We start from the raw sequence: 22,949 nt of genomic DNA on the forward strand, positions 1-22,949 counted from the left end.
ACCACTTGCAGTGGAGTACTAAGCCGGTACTGCCGTGCCCTTACAGCCAAATAATGGTTCACTGTCTCTGTTATCACACATCGTCGGCCGTGTCCTTGTCTCCGAAATACAGCTCACGTGGCTTCCCGTTTTCTGACTCCAAAACGCGGGTGATGCATTTTTGTCGTCGACCCAAAGTACACCCCGATCCAGAACTTATTTACACGACCAGTTCGTCGACGTTGTAGCACAGGCCCGTTTCTTGGGCCTTATTTTTGATAAAAGCTAACGTGGCTGCCCCATATTCGCTACCTAAAGACTAAATGCATGCGGAAGTTAAATGCTCTCTCCACCTCCTGACTCTCACATCTTGGGGCGTAGACCGTACTACTCTTCACCATCTTTACTATACTCTGGTCTTGTCCAGACTAGATCATGGTAGTCAGGTTTGTGGCTGAGCGGCCCCTTCCACTGAAAATACTCGGCCGTATGCACCATGGTGATGTGCGACTGGCTATTCGTGTCTTTCGCACTAGTCCCATTGAGTCTCCTCACCTTCTGGTTTCTTACACAATCTCCACTCGCCACTTCCCTGACCATCCCGTCCACCTTGTTCTGTTTGCAAATGAGGGATGTCTCCCTCCTGATAACCGCCAACAGGTGGGATTGCCGACTGGAATAAGTCTCACTTCCCTTTTTTGGGATCTCCATTTCCACTGATTGGAGTGTGCACCTCATGTATTTCCTCCCACACTCTCCATTGGATGGTGCCTAGAACACTGATTAGGAACGATCTATTGCAGGCTCCTAAGGCATCTGTCGCCCATATTGTTTTCCGACATCTTGTACATTCCATCCTTGCGTAGTTCCAAGGTGCCACCATCTTCTACACTAAGTTGACAGATCAGGTGGGATACGCTTTCACATCTCATACTGGCGTAGAACACCATTTATTGCTGAGATCGTGTAGTTTCTTCACAGCATAGTTGCTGGCCATTAACAAGGCCCTCCATTTTGTTGCTCAGGGCTCCCTACAAAGTGTTTTAATATGTACCGACTCAATGAGCAGACTGTCAACCGATGCTACTCTCGTCACCATTTGGTCTCTGCTATCCACGACGAACTCTCTGCCCGTGGCCGTGCCGCCTGTTCAGTTGTCTTTCTCTGGATTCCAGGTCATGTGGGCATCTCAAGGAATGAACCTGGCTGACCGTTTGGCTTGAGAAGCAGATACTTACCCCATTCCTTTTCATGATTACGGCTGCTGAAATGCCGATCCACGCCAAATCTTTCTTCGTCCAAAACGGGAAGACATCTGGTGCGCTATTGCTCACAACAATAAATGCACAGTCAAGGAATCTTGGGTAACAAACCACCCCCACAATGTGGTTGTATAGCCAGACTGACGGCATCCTTTATATTATTGGATTGTCCCCTTCTTTTGGCCCTTCGTTCTGTGTATAGTCTTCCAGATTCCTTAACTGTAATATTAGCAGACGGTTCACGGATGGTTGAACTGGTCCTCAGGTTCCTCCGTGACAGCGGTTTTTTATTTTCACGTATAAAGTTTTGCTGTACTCCAGGGGCAGGGTAGTTGTGGTTGGGGGCTGTCCTCATTTTTTCTCCCTTGCAAAGGCCATTCTTTTATCCCTCTGTTTTCCCAGTTTATATATTTGGGATTTGTTTTACACCCTCTACTGTGTGTCCGTTTTAACTTCCTCGTTTTATAGTTTGATTCCTCTCCACTTTTAGTGGATCCTCTCTTCCGCTCGTAACTTTGGATCATGGGGACTGATGACCTCGCCGTTTAGTTCCATAACCCCCACCTTCCTCAATCAATCAATCAATCCAGGACACAGCTTCGGTCCACATAAACTGTCGCCTCATCCGAGAAACAACAGAATTGTTAACATTAAGCCATCGGACATAATTAGTTTGCGACTCTCCTGCTTCCATTCTTCTAATGGCTCTCCACAACAGTGTGTGTAGCAGTCTTTTCTGTGCCGTACTGTACCGGTCGTGATAGTGTAGGTACCTAGTGATTGTGGGTGTGGGACTGCCCCGCTTGATAGGTCCCTGATGTCATTGCTGGCATGGTTGTCCGTTGGTCGGAACGACATCTTCCGTGCTTATCACGATCGTAACAACTGTTGACAGTTTGTATGATTATTTCGTTAATTAGTCACAGGACGGGGAAAGAGCAGTTTGTTGCTTTAATTTTGGACGCCAGTGTATATTTCGTAAAACAGCCATATGTTGGGAACCCATATTGTGAGCACTGAGCATGCGTAGGTAATATAAGAGTGGAGCAGATAAAAATCTTGTGTAACTTTGTTACACCAAATGTTAGAGATACGTAGTATGTTGTGATGTCATGGTCTTAGATACTGACAAGGGAATCTCCCCATCGCACCTCCCCTCAGATTTAGTTATGAGTTGGCACAGTGGATAGGCCTTGAAAAACTGAACACAGATCAATCGAGAAAACAGGAAGAAGTTATGTGGAACTATGAAAAAATAAGCAAAATATACAAACTGAGTTGTCCATGCGCAAGATATGCAACATTAAGGATAATCTGAGCTCAGGAGCACCGTGGTCCTGTGGTTAGCGTGAGGAACTGCTAAACGAGACGTCCTTGGTTCAAGTCTTCCCTCAAGTAAAAATTTAACTTCCTTTATTTTCGCAAAGTTATGATCTGTCCGTTCGTTCATTGACGTCTCTGTTCACTGTAATAAGTTTAGTGTCTGTGTTTTGCGACCGCACCGCAAAACCGTGCGATTAGTAGACGAAAGGTCGTGCCTCTCCAATGGGAACCGAAAACATTTGATCGCAAGATCATAAGTCAACCGATTCCTCCACAGGAAAACACGTCTGATATATCCTATACGACACTGGTGACTGCATGTGCGTCACATGACAGGAATATGTTGTCGACCCACTTAACTTGTGCACTTGGCGAATGAATAAAAAGATTCTTCTACCTTGCCCGATTTAGGTTTTCTTGTGGATGTGATAATCACTCCCAAAAAGTGATAAAAACATAAGTTTGTCACATAAACTGCAACAAATGAATGCGACAGTTTCACAGTCGCACAGTTTTCCCTGTGCTCTGTCAAAACATGTTTTTAACGTTTTCAAATTTTTCCGTGTGTAGACTGTCAAATCCTGCATATGTCCAAGCAAAGCTGAACATGTCCTGGAATTTTGGAGAGCGAAGTTGATTATGTGTGAGTGCCTGAACTTTGATAATTGACTCATATCACGTAAACAATACTGCTCTGTGTACCTATGCAGCTTCGCAAAATAATTGTCTGCAAATAAAAAAATACACTTCTCACTCGAGGAAGGCTTGAACCAAGGACCTCGTTCCGCAACCGCTCACACTAACCACGGGACCACGGCGCCCTTAGGCTCATATTGTCCTTAATGTTGCATATCTGCGCATGGACAACTCAGTTTGTATATTTTGCTTAATTTTTTCGTAGTTCCTCACAACTTCTTCCTGTTTTCTCGATTGATCTGTGTTCAGTTTTTCAAGGCCTACCCACTGTGCCAACTCATAACTAAATCTGAGGGGGGTGCGATGGGGAGGTTCCCTTGTGAGTTAGTAAACAGCGGGCCGCACTAGTGCCTGCGTGAGTTGCAGTGTTAATATCTATCGGTACACGTGCGGAATACTGAGAGGCATACAGTTCGTTTGCGGTGCCGCTGAAGGCAGGAGGAAGATCTGGTTTCAGCGTGATGGGGCCCAGGTCACAGCACCAGTCCGAGCAGTAATAACCATTACTTTCGGCCGGGGAGGACCTGTACATTGGCCTGAAAGATCTTCGGACTGCACTCCATTAGACTTCTTTCTCTGGGGCTACGTGAAAGCCGAGGTGTATTCTTTCGCTGTTGACTCGGAGATATAATTTATTGCAAGATTTTTTGCAGCAGCTACACATAACCGAACACATTACGAATTTTCCAGTGAACACGGGACTCCCTGCTATGTCGCTCCACTGAGGTTAATGGTGCTCACTTTGAACATCTGTTGTGCTGTAATAGTGACCAGAACAGTAAAGCAGTGAAAAACATCTAGTACCGTTTTATTCTCAGGCGCACAGAATAACCTCCTACATACACAGTACGTCAGTGTTTTTCCGAAAGATGGTTGCTTTATAAAATATTTGTTTCTGCCTCCGTCATCATCCGCTAGTTTGGGCCTAGTTTGGGCACGAGATTTCTGAACACTCCTTTCTATAGCCGGCCGCTGGTGGCCGAGCGGTTCTAGGCGCTTCAGTCTGGAACCGCGCGACCGCTACGGTCGCAGGTTCGAATCCTGCCTCGGGCATGGATGTGTGTGATGTCTTTAGGTTAATTAGGTTTAAGTAGTTCTAAGTTCTAGGGGACTGATGACCTGAGATTAAGTCCCATATTGCTCAGAGCCATTTGATTTTTTTTCCTTTCTATACCAGAGTTATTCACTAAAGAGTAATGGGCATTTTTCCTTCTGTACTTGTGAATATCTCTGTTACTGTCAAAGTCAACAAATTTCTTAATTAAAGAAATGTACTTTAAGGATTCCCAACTACTTAAGAGATGGCGGCAAGATGTACCAGCGTGAACCCCACTCGTAACTGTAATTACTTTCTTTTGTACTATGAAATCTTCTTGCCTAAATGAGTTGTTTGAAGAGGAACATGGTACAACCGAATGAGCTAAAAGATTTTACCTTCAAAGAAAACTGCCAGGAAAGCCTGCAGACTTACATAGTCTTATGTAGGGATGTTAGAGACGGTCCATAATCTTGTTGGTCGTGCAGAAGGCCCGCCTGCTATTCTGGTCTTGTCTGGTAGCAGCGTTTGGCGGGCGGCCTCGACCTGTTTCTGCAGCATGCGCCAGAGTCAACACATTAGCGCACTCGCGTCGCCCACCTCTGCCGTGCTGTCTCCTTACCTGCACGCCTCCCTACGCTCCCCCCCCCCCCCCTCCCCACCCCCTTGGGAGCTCTCCAGCGCGCCAACACATTTCCCCCACACCGTCTCGAACTGCCCACATTATTCCTTCGCATTGCGTTAGCGAGAGAGCATTATAACCGTTGAGTGTATCTCATGCATTTTTCATGACCACCTGTGACCACAAACTTCAGAGGCACTCTTTAAGTGGTATGTCACTGCATATCGGTAGGCATCCTGCATGCGCAATGACAGCCTGCATCAGTTAACCATATTCTATTAGTTATGCGCTATAGAAAATCGTTACATAGTTATTTGTTTACAGGTCTTTATGGCAGCTTGTGTTTATGGTCTTTTGAGTTGGTCCGAAAGTTCTTGGTGTGGGTAGATGGTTAGTAACGATATACAAATATGGGCAAAAGTAAGCGTAATTGTGAGAATGTATGTGTTCGTAGATTGTGCGAGCCGCAGTTCGCTTCCGGCAGGGGTAAACAGCGTTGCGGTTTGAAGTTCCTGTGACAGTTATCTTGAGTGACACTGCTTTCTTTACGCATCTCTTATTATATCTTCCGGCTCGTGTTCAAGATATTCGCTGCTAAATGATATTCGGCCAGAGAAAAGCTACCATACAAAACTGCTTGTTTTTTTATCTTGTGTTTTGTGCAAAGTCAAGATAAATTCACAAAATGGCGTCTGTTGGTGGTTGCGTAGGTCACGTTCGACGGAGCTTCAGGTTGTTTGTTATCAAATGTCCAGTTGGTAATTTTGGGCTTCAGGTTGGGTTCCAAGGTACTTTTATTAACAAAGTAAGGTCCCTCTATACGTAACGTCCGCAGCTCGTGGTCTCGCAGTCGCGTTCTCGCATCACGGGGTCCCGGGCTCGATTCCCGGCGGGGTCAGGGGTTTTCACCTGCCTCGAAATGACTGGGTGTCTGTGTTGCCCCCATCATTTCATCATCATTCACGAAAGTGGCGAGATTGGACTGAGCGAAGGTTGGGAATTTGTACGGGCGCTGATAACCGCGCAGCTGATCGCCCCCACAAACCAATCATCATCTATACTTAACATCTTTCTCGAATATTATTGCATTTCACTTCCCCAAAGTTTGTCAAAAGACGACACGATAAACTGTACCAGATTTGGGCTGGTAACAGTGGTGAATGTGACTGCAAGAGTACGCACTACGCTTCTGGCTCTTGGGCGTGCCGAAGTGAATAGTGGAAACATATACCAGATAGACAACTTTATTGGTACTGCCATTCCCGTGTACCGCTTCCGGTCATAAACTGTATGCTAACAGTATAACACTTCTGGAGTTATTACTGAAGTTGTTCAATAAATGGCGTCTCACAGACCTGGAGATTCACTGCTGGCAAATAAGCTGAACAGAACCGCACTTTTATGTGCTATACTATCCAGTAATCCATCATAGACTAAAGAATGGAAATAATTGTCATCAAGAAAGGAGTTTTTACAATATGCTTACGAAAATTTGCCTTAAGTTACTGCTTAGGTTTAGTAGACGCATTGCGACAGTGGAAGTTCAGCAGTTTCTGCGCTCTCGCACTTATGTGCCACTCCAGACCGCCCATATTGGTCACTTATCTCATAAATTGTTATAAATTTCTACGTACGGAGAAAAACACACAGAGTCGTGCTTTTGAACAAGGAACAGGCTATGTCAGCAGCCTGTCTCTGATGGACGCCTTCGTTACGTGAATTAGGATTTAATCCGCTTATAGCCGTTGTCGGATTGGTGTAATTTTTCCTACGCCTCACTTCATGAGGTGAAATTAGTCAATCCATTGGTTATGAAATTTTGAACTTAAACTGCAGGATGTGATTGGTCACTGTGCTTTATGGGAGGGCGAGGAGGTGTTTTGCGGCTGGGGTCTCCATCTTTTGAGATTTTTCCGTTGCATGAGCAGTGTGGTCACTTGGTTTTGGCATCAATTACTTGTGTAGCAAGAGGCAGCTCCCAATTTGTGTTTACTAATAGTAGTATACCTTTCAGTACTAATTTTTAACTGTTTTTATAGATATCCTCCAGAAAACACTAAAATGTGTAGTTGTTATCCACAACAATAGTAGTTGAGTTCGAAATCTAACTGAAAAACTGTTTCGATACTAATGTTTTGCAGTCCAGCTTCCTCGTAATACCATTAGCTAATATATAGCGCACTCCAGTGATATAGGAAACAAGAGATACACGGAGATTTGCATGATTGATTTCGTAATCAACGTGGCCAGATTATCGGTGGAAATGGGCTACGTTCAAAATATTTTTCCTCTTTAATGTAATTTGTGGCTAGTTAATACAAAGTGAGAATTTGTATAGCGTAATTTGCGTAGTACTGCCCACGTATGGCAGACATGTGTACCATATCAGAAGTAAGTGTTCGAATCATTCTCCACTACTCGTAAACTTTGGAGGTACAGATAAGAGAAACATCTGCTTCTACAATTTGTCCAATACTTGAGACATAGCTACACAGTGACTCTTTCAGGTGCAACATCCCCATTTCTGCCTCAAATACGCAATACGGAGATAAGATACATAATAAACCCAGCGCCAGCTTCTTCCTTGAAACGCTGTACATCTTTTGGTCTGAAGCAGTCGTGTAAAACTTAAAACGTTTGAATGAATTCGGGGGATAAGAATCTATTTTCTCAGGAAGTAGTTTTGCAATTAATCCTTTCGATATATTTGGCATGAAATGTTTTGTTTTCTGTATTGTAGGGTGGCCTTGTGTCAGTTCGATTTTACTGCAGGAAATCAAAGGCTAGTGTCATTGTCAGTATTGGAAGATAGTTTATTGCTTGCAAATGTGTGTCTGGAGTTTTGTTTCAATTTATTCGCTTTCGATTCTTGCCCATGGAGCCATCTCAGTAGCGGAAGGACTATACGACAGTGTGTTCGAGACTTTCGTGTCAGTTGTGACGTAGGTGATTGTCTAAAGCATGAATATATCTTCAGAAATGCATCATAACTTTGCTGTATAGAATTTTATTAATTTATTCATTCAATTTTGGAATAAATGTGTAAAATTCTATACTGAACATTTAACACGCATTTCTTAAGATACGAATGATAGGACAACACAGGATCCAGTCCCGAGCGAAGAAAATCTGACACGGCCGGAATTCGAACCCGGACTGCTTCGGTTAGCAATCTGCCACGTTCACCCTGCAGCTACTGAGGCGATCCAATTTGCAGTTTCCGTGGTATTAGTGAGTTGGCCGGACCCGTATACTTGTTACGTTTGCATTTTTGTCACCTCTGGCATTAACATTGTTCTCAGTATCTTGAGTTTACCAGCCGTACAGACTATAGCAATTAGATTTCTGGTTGTCGCCGCTAACCCCAGATTGACTAGCTCATGAACGAGGAACTAATTATCTCGCTGTTCAGTTTGTAAAGTCCCTGAAACACCGACCAGCCCAAAGTCACGTGCTAGTCGCAGATGACGTCTATACAGAATAAGGTTGATTTAACAACACAGAAAATCGACCTTTGGCTTGGGGCATAAACTTGCCATAAGAAGTGAACTGCTTTCCTGTTCTCATAGTAGTTTGTCTGATGGGTGAGTTTCCGAATATAGGATGACAATCAAATTTGGTTCTTTACTTCGCAACTTATACATTTAAAAATACCATCCTAGGAATTGACCAGTTTCTCGACTTCGGCTGGGACCGATTCTCGCATCTAGATTTCGTGGTGTCAGGATCCGAAGCCAGTGAGCAACATTGCGTGTCAGTGCAGTTGTTGCCATTTGGAGCAGTTATTAGGACATTGGATTAAAGCAGTCGCGTGGCAGATAAACCGCAGAGCACGGTTATTTGTAGCCAGTGCGTGGAAAGCTTCTCGGAGGCATGATAGCCAAACCGGATCGCCAGTCGTTCCCGCCGAGAGGTGACTGGCGCACCAATCTCGGCGCCGACTCGGAGAACTGCAAGGGAGGGGGAGAAAGTTATTCCTGGTCATGCATTTCTGCGTCAGCGCGTGGTGTGGGTGCCTCGAGCGGGGCCGTGGGTCACTCCCCCGCATCTGCGTAAGAGGACGCGCATCAGCGGCCGTGTCTCATCTGCTGCATTTATACACTCCGACGCCACGCAACAAGCTAACCAAATTGGGGTAAGCTTAAAAGAATTTCCTCTCAATCAAGTCTGGTTATATAACTTAGTGCGCGGAAAGCAGACTGACGGGGGAAAGGCACATTTCCGTTGTTATACGTAACTTTTATAAGGCTTTTTTGCGTATATCACCACGAAGCAAAATCCTGCTTTCGACAATTTAACTGGCAGATCTGAACGTAATACATAACAACATAATCGTTTAAACAAAAGACATGTGTAATATTATAATTGTAACAACTGAAGGAAACAACTTCCCTAGCGAATCTGCGTCCAATGGGAATATTTTGTAAAAAAAGGCGTAAAGATTGCTTAATATGTCTTTTATTTATAAGGTTGTTTCGGCAATAACGATTTAAGGGACGTCAGATTGAGAGCTATCTGAACCATTATTAGGCAGCAAAAACTGCAAAATTAAATTTAAAAATTTCGTTCACCGATACCTAGAACTTGTAAAAAGATGTTCAATGTCAATATCAATAAAACCCACGTCTTGTGAGTGAAAATTTTTGAAATTGGCGAAGTGCGATAGGACTTGCACAAACTTACGTGTCTAGACAGTTCTTCCATCTCGGAAACCGAGAATCTCGAAGATTTTTGCCCGTTATCGGCATCGATACTGCTAAAATTAAACACCCAGGAGTTCCATGACTAGAGAATTTCCAATTTTCGTGTGATATAATTAAAAATTAACAATTCAACATTTTTTCGTTACTTATACTGTAAAACCTTACTTCCCGCAAAGTTTCTTGTTTGTAGGTCAACGGGAAGTACCCAACAAGCTTTGATACTGAGTTTGCGAGCATAAAAATGACAATGTCGCCGTATCTTTTGCTTGCATTGACTTGAGAAGTGTAAATATTTAACGCTCGAAAGAAACCATATACCTCAGTATGTGACATTAATTTCAACTTGGTACGTGTACCCGTTCTGGAGGAAAAGTCTTAGCAGTCGCACAGACAGTCGGACAGCAAAGTCATCCAAAAGGGGTTCCGTTTTTACCGAGTGAGGCACGGAAGCTAAAAATTAACTTTTACTTTATTCCCTAAAGCTTTGACTCGTGTAGGCCATACGACGGTACTTCGTGTCGTGTGTGTGTGTGTGTGTGTGTGTGTGTGTGTGTGTGTGTGTGTGTGTGTGTGTGTTTTAGGGAGAGTAACAATTTTTTGTAACTGTTTACGCGTGGAATTTTTATATGCTTTGTCACAAAATTTTGTTTGTAGCAGACATGACTAGCGCATATCTCACACGCCATGTGCAGAATTGATCTGCCTGGGTGAGAACGCTTTTGTTGAATGGACGCGGTGTTCTGCAGATAAGCTGGACTGGATGACGTTGCGCACACGTGTACACTGATCCAATGTGACAGTTTAGTGATGGTGTGTAAAGAGGTTTAACTTTTTCGATAAGACCTGTATTTTGTCAGCAATGATGAACTGTGTGTGGCCAGAACAGGTTATCGTCGCCAGTGGCTTTCAGTGGAAGCTCTATTTTTATCGGAGCCCTAAGAGCGAAGATAACATACTACGCCGCATTTTGAAGTGTAGGGTTAGAGTCGTTGCAACATCACTCTGTGAGGAAGATACACTCAGAGCTTTGAAGTAGATCTATAATTGTAAACAGCAGCAATAGCAATGGGTGGTAGTTACCCAAAACAATTAGTGATCGTTTATCACTTCAGAAGTTTTAACGAATGTCAGGCCAGCAGTAACGCGCAAAAAATGATGGAATGTTTGAAATTACGTAAAATTTTCTCGCGTGTTTCTCCTTTCTACGGTATGCAAGTGAGAAGTAATTCTCGCATAAGTGATTCATGCTTATATTCGAAGCACATTCCCTGTAGTACTTGTGTGTCCACCAGCACTGAAACTTTCCGAAGGAACTACGTGTTGTTTACGGTACAAACTACTGTAAATGACACCACATGATATACCCACGCAACCTTTGCTGACGAAACGGTTCAGGGAAACATCGTAATTGACAACGTCTATGAATTTACGCTGCAACCGCTGCATTAGAAAGGACTACAACGAACGAAATAAAAAGAAATCGTAGCCAGGAGTTTGAAGGCCCAGTCGCGTAGCTAATTAGTGAAACCTGCAAGTCATGTTCATGTCACAATCTCTCTATATCTGTACACAACTTGCCCAATGCTCTCGTGCTAAATGTTTCCACTTCCCATTAACGTTAGAGGTCTGAAGATATGATTTTCGAGCAGTGTGTTTCAATGTAAACGACACAATGACTAATTCATTGAAATAAATTTTAATGTTAAAAATTCTCTGGATCGAACTTTTGTGAATAGGAATTTGGCAATAGGAAAGACAGTGCTAGTTCTTGAAAGACGCCCTTCTTTCATGACGTAGACTAGAGCTGGTGAAAAATTCTGTTTATCGCAAAAGACGTGTAGCGAGCCAGCATTGTGCCATCTGCGAACAGGGCTTAGTCACTGCCTGGGCAGACGGCCAGTCAAATGGGGTGCTCCGCGGACCATGACTTTCTGCTGACATCCAAACCTCCAGATCGGTACCAAACGGTGTGTCGACAGTATCAACAAAAACTCCGATTTAGTTCGTACTGTGTACTGTCATCCAGCACAACATGCGTAAACTGTGATTAAAAGTAACAGCAGAACTACGGGGCATAGGAAAGGCCTATCTGAGAGTGATTGTTTCGAAGATCCCGCGTGTGTGAGGTGGAGTGTAATGTCGCACCAAGGATATCGCGCCGAAACCACACTAATAATTTTTTTAAGTGTTTACGCCTGAAACTTATATGGGAGAACATTTTCGTGACTTTTAAAAGAACTTTTCAGTATTTGTAGCGATGTTCTTTTGGCTCTCTGCTTTCGCCCCGTTAGTTGAAAGCAGCAAACCTATAGAGTACGTTTGTATAGAGAGGTGCGGTTTTCCGTCTGACACGCGCGACAGAGCATTATAGCTATCTGTTCAAATGTACTCTCTAGGTTTGCTACTTTCAACTAACGGAGCGAAAGCAGACCGCCAAAAAAACATTGCTACAAACTCCTAAAAGACTTAAGTCAGAAAAATGTTCTCCCATGTAAGTTTCACACGTAAACAGTTAAAAAAATGTAAATCAGTGGGGTTTGAAGCTGGACCTGTGGTACGACCACCTCACTTTGTGCAAACTCGCCCACACCAGTTATTCAACAAGTCATTCACAGATTCGCGTTCCCTGTACTCCGCAGCTCTGGTGTTACTTTTAGTTATAGTTTACGCATGTTCTGCTATACGACAGCACATAGTACGAACTACATCGGAGTTTTTGTTGGTACTCCATCGAAAGACAACGTTTGGTACCGAGTGACACCTGGAGGTTGGGTGTTAGCACAGACTCCGTCTCGCTGAAAAGTGCAACTTTGTGCGTACTTGTCGAAAACTGAAGTTTAGGGTTAGGGATGTCATGTTACCCGACACGCGAGCAAAATAACACAGTGGGCTTCTATTACGGGAGAGCGGGCACCTGATTTGGACGTTGACTAAATAGATTTAGGCACACTTTGAGATGACTACAAACATGGTGATTCCTTACCTTGCTGAAACCAGTCCCTAATGACGACGATGTCGACGGAATGTTAAGCCTCCCTCCTTCAAAGTTCACCACCACTAATTCACTGGTTCGCGTCCTTTTTAACACCTATCTAGAGTGGAAAGTGCCTATTGCCTTCTTTCCCCACCTGTTTGCAGAAACTGATGAGCCGTAACATTATGACCAGCTACTTTCCAGTGCATTTGACCACCTGTTAAACACAGTACAGCAGCGATTCTACTTGCAGTGAAGTGAAGACCTTGCCACATTTCCGAAAGTATGTGGCATTACATTTCTAAGCACAGGTCACGCATTAAGGGCCTGTGGTTTTGTCACATAGAATTCATATACGAAAATTGTTATAAAATGTTAGTTCGTTATCAGACCACTGTAGCAAGATTCTGAGCTTGTGATACGCACAGTTGTCCTGCTGGAACATGCCATGACCTTCGGAAAAGGCTTAAAGCACGAAGGGATGCAGGTGGTCCACAATAATCACGTAGTCCGTAGCTCTAAGGTGCCTTACACTACTACCACAGGCTACACGTAATATCGTCCCCATAGCATGATTCTGCCCCCACCGGCCTGCGTGCACGTTTATAACAGCCGTTCGCCTCGAACGGCTTATCCAGGCACCATCGTCGACCTGGTGTTGCAAGAAATCTGATGCATCCGATCAGGTGACTCGTTTCCAGTTGTCCACAGTGCAATCTCAATGATCCCACGCCCACTGCAATCGTAATCGTTGATGTCGCTGGGTTGACATAGGGACACGTAGGTGTCGTCCGCAACGGAGACCCACATTCGACAATGTGTCGTGCACTGAAACACTAAAGTCTACAGCAGCTTGAGAGACTTGGCACACATCGCCGCCTACCCTGATTTGCAGAGGGAGCAGCCCTCCATCTTTGTCCTTCAGCCACTTCCCACTGGTAATCACTGCAGTAGTTAGCGAACAGACGAACAAATTCGCCATTTCCTAGTTTCTTGTTCCCAGGCCGCGGGACCTAACGGTCTGCCATTCAGTTAATTAAAGGGCCCCTCCAGTTGCTCTGTAGAATTTTATTTACTCCGCTGCCGGTTTCGGCTTTATCATTAAGCCATTCTCAAGTGAATCTGAAACTGCCATACATATAATCGATGTATACCTCTGTATGATTTAAGATGAAAAGAACGAGGATTATGTATTTTTGTGTACAGACAAGGCTATAAAAATTACAGTGGAGAAGTAATGTCCAAAAGACATAAATCTGGTAGTTATAAAATCATGCTTGTCTACTGATGTTAAAATAAGTCAGCGTCAGCTTAACAGAAAGCCGAAACCGGTAGTGGGACCAATAAAGTGCTGCAGATCAACTGTAGGTGCTGCAGATAAACTGTAGCGGCCTTTTCATTAGTGAAACAGTTGGGAGCACTTTCTTTAATTTATTGGTTTTCAGAACGTGCCTGTACTGCCGCTCAACATTAGAAATGTAATACTACAGTTTGTGTCGACAGTTCAGTGTATACATCAGTTTAAGTTGTACCCTGGTACGAAGTTATATAGGCGTAACGAAGGAGAGATTCCAACACACAACTAATTTTGCATCCAAAGTATGCACTAGTAAACAAGACGAGAATGTAACACAGGATACACAAGAGGTTGTATGCTATACAATCCTACTGGTAACAAAATAAGCAATAACGGAGAAACTAACAATCTGCCCTTAACAAAGTCGCTTATGTTAGTGGATCTCCCTGTACGTTTCTACAATGATTACCCATTCGTCTCTGCTTCACTTATTTCTCATCACCACGTGACGTGTTCGCAACGCCCCCAGGCTATGGGCAGCGGTCATAAAGTTTTTCTCATCGGTGGAAGACGTCTGTTCAAAAAATTCCGGAACTTTGTCCAGATAATTTTTCTGCGCTTATCTTCTACTTGTTGTGTATGGCCTCCTTCGAAACTCTCCTCCACAACTCATACAGTGTTCCCAACGCCGTTTCCATTTCCGGAAGCAGTCTTGGTTCACCTCTTGCTGAATCGCACGAAGCGACGCCCGCGAATTTTCTTTTATCTCATGTGTTGTTGCAAATCTTCATCCTCTCAACGCGGTTTTCAACTTTGGAAATAAAGTCCGCAGGGATGCGTTATCGTGATGCAAGTCTCTCCACTTTTCAGGAAATTTCCTTCTCACATTTTCTCGCAGGCGTCGCAACACGTCCCGATAGTACCATCGATTAACATTTTGTCCCTATGGCACGAATTAATGATGAACTAATCCTTCAAAGTTAAAGAAAACTACCAGCGTGGCTTTGACATTTGACCTGACTTGACGAGCTTTTCTTGGTCTTCGAGAACCTTTTCCGACCCATTGTGAAGACAGAACTTTGGTCTCAATATCGTTACCATAGACCCAGATCTCATCACCAGTTATGATTCTCTTAAGGAACATCTCGTTCTCATTTGCGCGATCAAAAAAGCTCTGCTCAGATAGCGAGGCGAAGAGCTTTCAGGGCTTGGTTCAGCCGTGGAACGAACCTGGCGGCAACACGATGCATTCCAAGATGCTGTGTCAGAATTTCGTGACATGATCCAACTGATATGTTAGTCTTCTGCGCTCTCTCGGACGGTCTTCGATTTGCACGCACAATTTCATTGACGTCCCTGACATGAGCGTCGTCGATAGACATCGAAGGGCGTCAACGAGGCTCATCTTTAAGCTCACCTCCGTCCGGCCATTTTGAAACCGTATGAACCATTCGTAACACAGAGTACGGCTTAAGCACTCATCGCCGTAGGCTTTCTGTACCATTTGCTGTGTCTGTAAAGGTTTTTTTTAGTGTTGCGCAAAATTTGATGCAGAGGTGTTGCTTATCTAACTCTGCCATCTCGAAATTCGCAAACTGTGCGACACAATATTCTTCTCAATACAGCACTGTACAATAACTAACAGAAAAACAACAGTGATTCTTCCGGCAGTTACACATTGCACACGTCTGTGTGCCAACCGCATTTCGCTCAAACACAAAATTGGTGCGAAATTACGAATGTTCTGGAATTTTGTGAACAGACCTCGTACATGTATGAACCAGAAACATAATTAGATAAATCTCGCCGTTTTTCGAAGTTACTGCTTAATTTACATCTAAGGTGAGACATAAATTTGTGTAAAGACCAAGGCAAGAACCTCTGTTTCCTAGTTTTCATAAGGTGTCAACTTAACCATTGTTCATTACAAGCACGCCTGGTGGACTGACTGAAAGTCATTGTCACCGTGGTATTCTCATACGCGCAGGGGTTCTAGCTCCACGGGAATGACGCCGCTGCGAGGAAATGGAGAGCATGGCCGGTACCCCAGAAGCAGGGGTCGATACATCTGTGAACACGAAAAGAGATGTATATGCAAATTTGCCGTGTAAAAAGTAGGAACCGAAATATAAGTATCTTTATCAGTTATACTACACAGTGCACTAATAGTTCGAAACGTCGGTAGTAAAAATATATAAACAAATAATAGTGAAACAAGTGACAAGTTTTTATCCCATGAACAAATATTTCTCTAAGTACTCACAGTAAAATGAGCGGGAAGTTAGTTCGCACTGTCGGATGGCGAGAACCTTGTGTTGTCAAGGGCAGTGTCATAGAGGCAGTGCCCTAGTGCCTTTTCTATTGACATGTGCATATGCTATCTTGTCTACGTATGATTTCTGGAAGACAAAGGTTATCTGCATACGGGCGAATCTCCATCAGTACTGACGTATACGAACTCCTTCTGCTGATGACTGACTGCAGTTATCTTTTCTCGTGTAGCCGATTAATTTTAAATCTCACAAATTCCGTCCACTAGCGAAATTCTAACACGCTACTGGAAAACAGAACATCATCGCGCCCGAGCGAAATCAATTTCAGTGCAGAGACGGACACTCACGTCACGTTTTTAGTCCTTATGACTGTTTCTGATTCCGTACATTTATTTCCCGATACACTAACACTGATGACTTCTAGCGCCGATTGTAAATATTCTGTACAAAGTTTACATTGATAAGCAATTACCAGTTTCGTAAACGTGTCTTTAACATTCCATACAATTTTTCCATGAATTTAGTGTGTACACCGTTGAATCTGTTTCCGAATTTGGGTTACCAGATATTCTTTTATTGGACGTATTGACAATGTGAAGGACGTTACATAAGTCTCCTTAATATGACAACATTTTTCATTGGAAACCACAGACCACACATCGGCGTGCGTAATTCCCACTCTTAATGTTAACACGACGGACCACTGTTGAGAATTCTACTTTTAACTCAGTTCATGGTAATGCAATGAAAATAGGGACTCTGAAATTGAAATTAAGCCTGGAAACACTAACGATGTGGAGCGTTAACCTGTGGTTTTCACTCTCTGTACTGGCGTATAGTCAACATTAAAAATTTGTTTCACGAATAACGAAGCAATCTTCTAGTAAAGTGGGAACTAGATAAATTCTCGGAAACCCTCTTGAGATGATTGACCAGAAAAGTAAAAATATTTGTACTGTTCTGCTTGTTTGGTGAAGCCGAGGATTGTTAGACTTTACTTTCAGTAGCTTCTGACAAACGTTAAGAAATTACTGTTATTATCGAAACACAAGGAAAAGTGAATTACGGTATTGTGAGAAGTCATTCCGAGCATATGCAGCCGTGCTTGCGCCCAGTTGCGCAATTGCCTTAGAGAAAGGAGGAGGAGAGCCGACAAAGTATCGATTCATTGCTACTGAAGCAGACCATTTCTCTCCCGCTTCGTGGTTATCTAGAGAGAGATAAGGTCAATAAAGAAAGCACGCACTGGCGCCTGCAGAAACATTAGTCGGTCTTGCTATCATTTGTCTTTGAAGTGAGGCATTTTCGATAAAAGAGCGCGCGGGAGGAGTGACCGCGAGACTTCCCAGTGTCTTGTTTTTAAAAGGAAGTTTCTTACTGTCTGTCCAGATTATTTCAGATAGACCGATTTCGTGTGTCATTGTTTTGAGCAGGAGTATGCTGTTGCGGTTGCTAAATATTGCAGCGGTATTGTTTTGATCAATCAAGTCGTCTCCGACACCTGGTGACACAATGAACGCTGACCCTCCATGTACTCCCGGACATTGTTTTTCTGTTCTCCGGGGTAATCTCTTTCATGTCCTCTATCCACATTCTCCGTGCATTTTGCTCTTCCGAGCATTGCAGCTTTTTCTAATGCGTCTCCTGCTATCCTGTGATGCTCAAAGCACTTAAATTCATCTGCAATATTTTAACCTCGAAAGTTCAGGTATTTCCGAGGACTTCTATTTTTTGCTTTTCAGTACATGAAATCCTCATAATCCTTCTCCATACATTCATTAAAAAGGACAGTTTTTCTTGCGTAGCCCAGTACACAATGAAATACACTTATCAAAGGAGTTATCGGCTAAACATAAAAGTGTACAGAATGAGATTTTCACTCTGCAGCGGAGTGTGCGCTGATATGAAACTTCCTGGCAGATTAAAACTGTGGGCCCGACCGAGACTCGAACTCGGGACCTTTGCCTTTCGCGGGCAAGTGCTCTACCAACTGAGCTACCGAAGCACGACTCACGCTCGCTACTCACAGCTTTACTTCTGCCAGTACCTCGTCTCCTACCTTCCAAACTTTACAGAAGCTCTCCTGCGAACCTTGCAGAACTAGCACTTCCTGAAAGAAAGGATATAGCGGAGACATGGCTTAGCCACAGCTAGGGGGATGTTTCCAGAATGAGATTTTCACTCTGCAGCGGAGTGTGCGCTGATATGAAACTTCCTGGCAGATTAAAACTGTGTGCCCGACCGAGACTCGAACTCAGGACCTTTGCCTTTCGCGGGCAAGTGCTCTACCAACTGAGTACCTCGAGGTACTGGCAGAAGTAAAGCTGTGAGTACCGGGCGTGAGTCGTGCTTCGGTAGCTCAGTTGGCAGAGCACTTGCCCGTTAAAGGCAAAGGTCCCGAGTTCAAGTCTCGGTCGGGCACACAGTTTTAATTTGCCAGGAAGTTTCATAAGTGTACACATTCAGTTTACCTACGTAGGTCTTAATATCCAACAAAATAAATGCATTGTTCAAAATCAGAAAAATACAGCTAGCCTTTCGTACTAACAACCACCTTAAAATAAAACTACGTTCGAGTGATACTAAATCTTCAGAATACGATAACCCTAACAACTGCAAAAATTTCTAAATCTGCCAAACATGACGAAATTTTAATGTTAGATTCATACAGCATACCAGGAATAGCGGAAACTAGCAATCGAGCTTCGTTCTCCGTCTGAAAAATCAACACCACACAGTGGATAAAATTGAAAAATGCCTTGCAAATACTGCATAGTCTACCCGAAGGTCCGACTCTTGAAGAACTAGGAATTTATATACACACGAGAAACTATCCACAAGAAATATTAAACGATCTTATAGATTTTAAATACAAATTCTACTAAAAACTTTATTGAAACACTGGAACACAACTAAAAATTGCATACCTCGAAATCCAACCAGTGGGAAATATCATCGCTGCCTTCTTGCATGTACTTTGTAAACATACGTCATAGTAAAAGATCTGTTAAATATCACAACATGTTGAACGTATAACAGATATCACAGTTAGGCAGTTTTACCAACAACTGAGCACTGACAGGTACGTGATAGTTTACTAACGATGTAATATGGACGTAAAGTTCACCTATATTGTATTCGTAGGTTACTTCAAAACGGCAGTGAAAGCCGAAACAGATCTGCCGTGAAATAAAGACTTATACTTACATTGAAACTCTTCTCATTCTTTATAATAATTAGGTAATGGTTTGCTATCGCCCCAGTCGCCAACGAGGTTATAACCCACTTCTCCCTTCAAAGTTGTTGCCAAACTAGGCAGGGCCTCTTACATGGAAACTTCGTTTCTTAAGGAAGTTGTTACTGCCCCCTCCTCCTTTCTTTGATAATCTGCTAAAAATGGGATGTTTATTTAGAATAGGCGTTCTAATTAATATTGTTACTTCCGTTACTGCTACCACTACAATCACCACAACTACTACACACTGGACTCTCATTCGGGAGGATGACGGTTCATACCTGCGTCCGGCCATCCTGATTTAAGTTTTCTGTGAATGTCTCTGCTTTAGGCAAATGCGGGAATCGTTCCCGTGGAAGGACACGACCGACTTGCTGCCCCATCCTCCTTTCCGTAATACGATGGGACCGATGACCTCACTGTTCGGTCCCTTCCACCAAATCAACCAACCAGCTACTAGTACTACGCCGCCGCATTAGATCAGCTACAGCAACAGCAGTAAGTAGTCATAAAGATTAGCTCAGGTACTGTTGTTTCAACAGGCCTGTTCCAGATAATCAGATTAGAACATGCCAAAGCCTAATCTCATTTGAGGCCTATCTATTGTCGTGCCACAGCGCCCTTGTTTGTGTACGAAGAGAGCTGCCGGAAATTTACATATATATCCGAAGAAAACGTCTCAATATACAGACCTAGATAGCAGGAAGATTACATGTTCATTGATCCAGAGATTGTTATCCTGCCCCCGGGGAAATAGCGACGAACTGTGTTTACACAGCCGCCTCTGTTTCGCCTCACGTGATTTCCGAGAACTTGGTTGTTTTCCTAAGGAGTTTGTTCTGAGAAGTAGAGGCGACTAGTAGTAGGAAAAATGAATTCGTCGTAGCCTCCCAGAGCTTACCCGGTACTTGAGAGGTGACGCCGCGGACGCGGTTAAGCGGCACAGCTCTCTGCTAGCAACGTTGTGTGGAGGCGCGACACAAGAGCTAACTGCCAGTAGGTCGCTACTGTGAAGAATATACGACGGCGGAACCTGCATCACAGAATCAACCAATAACACATTTGTTCCATTACTGTACCACGATATATATCAATTTTCATGGCACCTACCGATCAATTTTTATTAAGTCACGTGATCGCTACGCATTTCGAAGTCTCGGTGCTCCATCTTAGAGACGGCATACATTTAGAATATGAAGAATTAAAGTAATAAACCTACTTAACCCAAACAGCAAGAAACACCTCATATAGTCTTAATATTTAGGAACCGCCTTATGCACTGTCTTTGCAAACGCCTGTGACCCGTTGACAGAATAATTGTTGCCACTGTTTATTTAAGCGCTTAACGTTCTTAAAGTGCATTGCACCACGTTGGTTGCTTTGAGACGCGTTGATCTTCTCGTGTTGAATATTGGTATGTAATCTACAACACTACACTGTCGCGTGTACTAATTTCTAAATGTTTGCAGTCTTCTAAGATGGATTCCCCGTGCTGTTAATGCATAGCGATTAGATAGTCTGAATGAAACCATTTTTGTGGCCGGTATCCAGTAAAGTTAAAATACCTATATTCACTGGGTCAGTTTTTTCCCCCAAGTAATATATCATTTGTCGATTCTCTTGAAATTCGGGGCACCATACAGAATGAATGACAGATGTACTTGTAGATTGTGTTATGCCACAGAAAAATCTTGTTAGACAGGATTGCCAAAAGACGTAATTCTGTCTGGACGCCAGCTCGTAGGAAATACTATTTGCCAATGAACTGTGTATACCTATGTTTGTTGTTTAGATCGCGAGTATACAAAGTTCATGAAATCGCTTCTCCACACATGTGACCAAGTCAAGCCTTATAAAATTATTGAAGGAAAACAGCGGCTTAAAGCTGTCGTGGGATATCCTTGGAGTTGCTATAAAGAAGTTATCCAGTATCAAAGAAAACAGAGGTCCTCCGTCGTGACGAAATATTTGTTGGGATGCACCAAAAACTGATCTGGGAATTTTCACCATTGTTTCTATGAAGGCCGCATGAGGAAGTGAGGCCTGTCAATTTCACCAGATCTGACCTATTTAGGCCCTTCATAACGTAAATTCTGCGAGGTGATAGTAGTGATACGGAATAGGCCTCGGTATATAATGGAGTCATAAAAAGTTTGATTTACCTGTGTCATTGAGCAGTTAACTCGTTGGTATGTGGTATAAATGGTACGACCGCTGAACGCTAGAGATGGGCGGGGGGGAGAGGATGGAGGGTTGCATCCCACTTTGACTTTTTCACTCACCCTAGGTGGGATATAGATAACCATATTGGGTACTTTTAAGTCGCTAGATCCAGTACATTGCCAGTGATACTACAAATTTAGCCCCAGGCTTAGTCCAGACGTCAGCGGTAAATGGTAATTCTGAAGTAAAATGTAAATTTCGTAGTAAAAAGGTATCGTAGGTGCCATAGAGATCCGCCTATAGCTGATGCTATCGTCTCGTAACTCATTACTTGCTCAGACAGTAGTGTTGAAGTCTGATCTGCGGTACAGGAGTCGCGGAGTAAAATTCGCTGAATCTGTGCGTTGGCAACTTGGCATGTCTGTCTGGTTTAGCCCATGGCACATGTGCATTATCAAAGCGAGGCGGCAAAAGCGAAAATGGGTCTAGAGTCCTCACTGTGCGTCTACCTTTGCAAGTGTAGTCGCGCAGTTCATTTTCCTCCTGGTTGCTCCTGGGCACTGCATTCTCTCAAGCAACTTACATTATATATATTTCTCTTCATGTGAATGTCATGGGACAGTAGTATACAATGTAAAACTTATGTTGTAGGCGTCGTCCTAGTGGCTGGTTCGAGCTCCACAGTCTTCGTAGGATAGGGATGGGTTTGTGGTTGTGTGCAGCTAGCTGTATGGCAACAATTACCAGCCATTTGCGGGCAGAACTAAATTTCTAGGTAGCCACGATACAACTTACGAATTTTGACATACATATAGCTTTGCTATTGTAAAACTTACCTTAACTACAAGGAGGGAAAAGTACCAGAACAGGCAGATACCTACAGCTACCCATTCCCAATAACGAAAACCGCTAAGAGCCACACCTGTTTCGTTCGCAGTCAACTGTGGCTGATTAGACAAGATATAACGGCAAAATTGATGGTAATTGTTCCCGAAAACAGAGTAAAAGTAATTCCTTACCTGCGTAGTCTTAGAGATGACTATTCTCTTTAATGAGGGCTAAGGGGTTCCGGGGTCGGACAGTCAACGGTGCGAGGGCCACAATTGTACTCCTGTGCGACAGTAGGACTTCTGTGAATATTCACTTGAGATAACTTTCTATACCCTCCATGTTCAGAAAATTGTACCTGTCTTACAGTATTCAGAAAAAGATAATACGGAAGGCGATAATATATAGCAGAATAGTACTCTCATCAGCCATATTCAAAACATCACATTAGATGCCGTTAGACAATCAGATTTCTTAAAACTATAGCTTTGATTTCACATTTGTCTGTACAGCCATTTGTAGAATTATTGCCCATAAATGAGATTGATTAAATTGGAA

At 43.3% G+C, this 22,949-nt stretch overlaps 1 protein-coding gene across 2 annotated transcripts in view; it reads left to right on the forward strand.

The window, feature by feature from the left end:
• LOC126457307 (mitochondrial carrier protein Rim2) overlaps positions 1-22,949 on the forward strand; it is a 180,011-nt gene that overhangs the window by 18,291 nt on the left and 138,771 nt on the right. The window contains exon 1 of one of the 2 annotated variants that reach the window (XM_050093491.1): positions 8,887-9,053. The exons of the other annotated variant lie outside the window; for it this stretch is intronic. Coding sequence (XP_049949448.1) covers positions 8,902-9,053 — 152 coding nt within the window. The 5' untranslated portion in view covers positions 8,887-8,901. Of the gene's footprint in view, positions 1-8,886; positions 9,054-22,949 lie in introns of those variants that run through there. 2 annotated transcript variants of the gene reach the window in all.

The sequence above is a fragment of the Schistocerca serialis genome, chromosome 2 (assembly GCF_023864345.2).
Source record: "Schistocerca serialis cubense isolate TAMUIC-IGC-003099 chromosome 2, iqSchSeri2.2, whole genome shotgun sequence".
NCBI classification, from domain to species: domain Eukaryota; kingdom Metazoa; phylum Arthropoda; class Insecta; order Orthoptera; family Acrididae; genus Schistocerca; species Schistocerca serialis.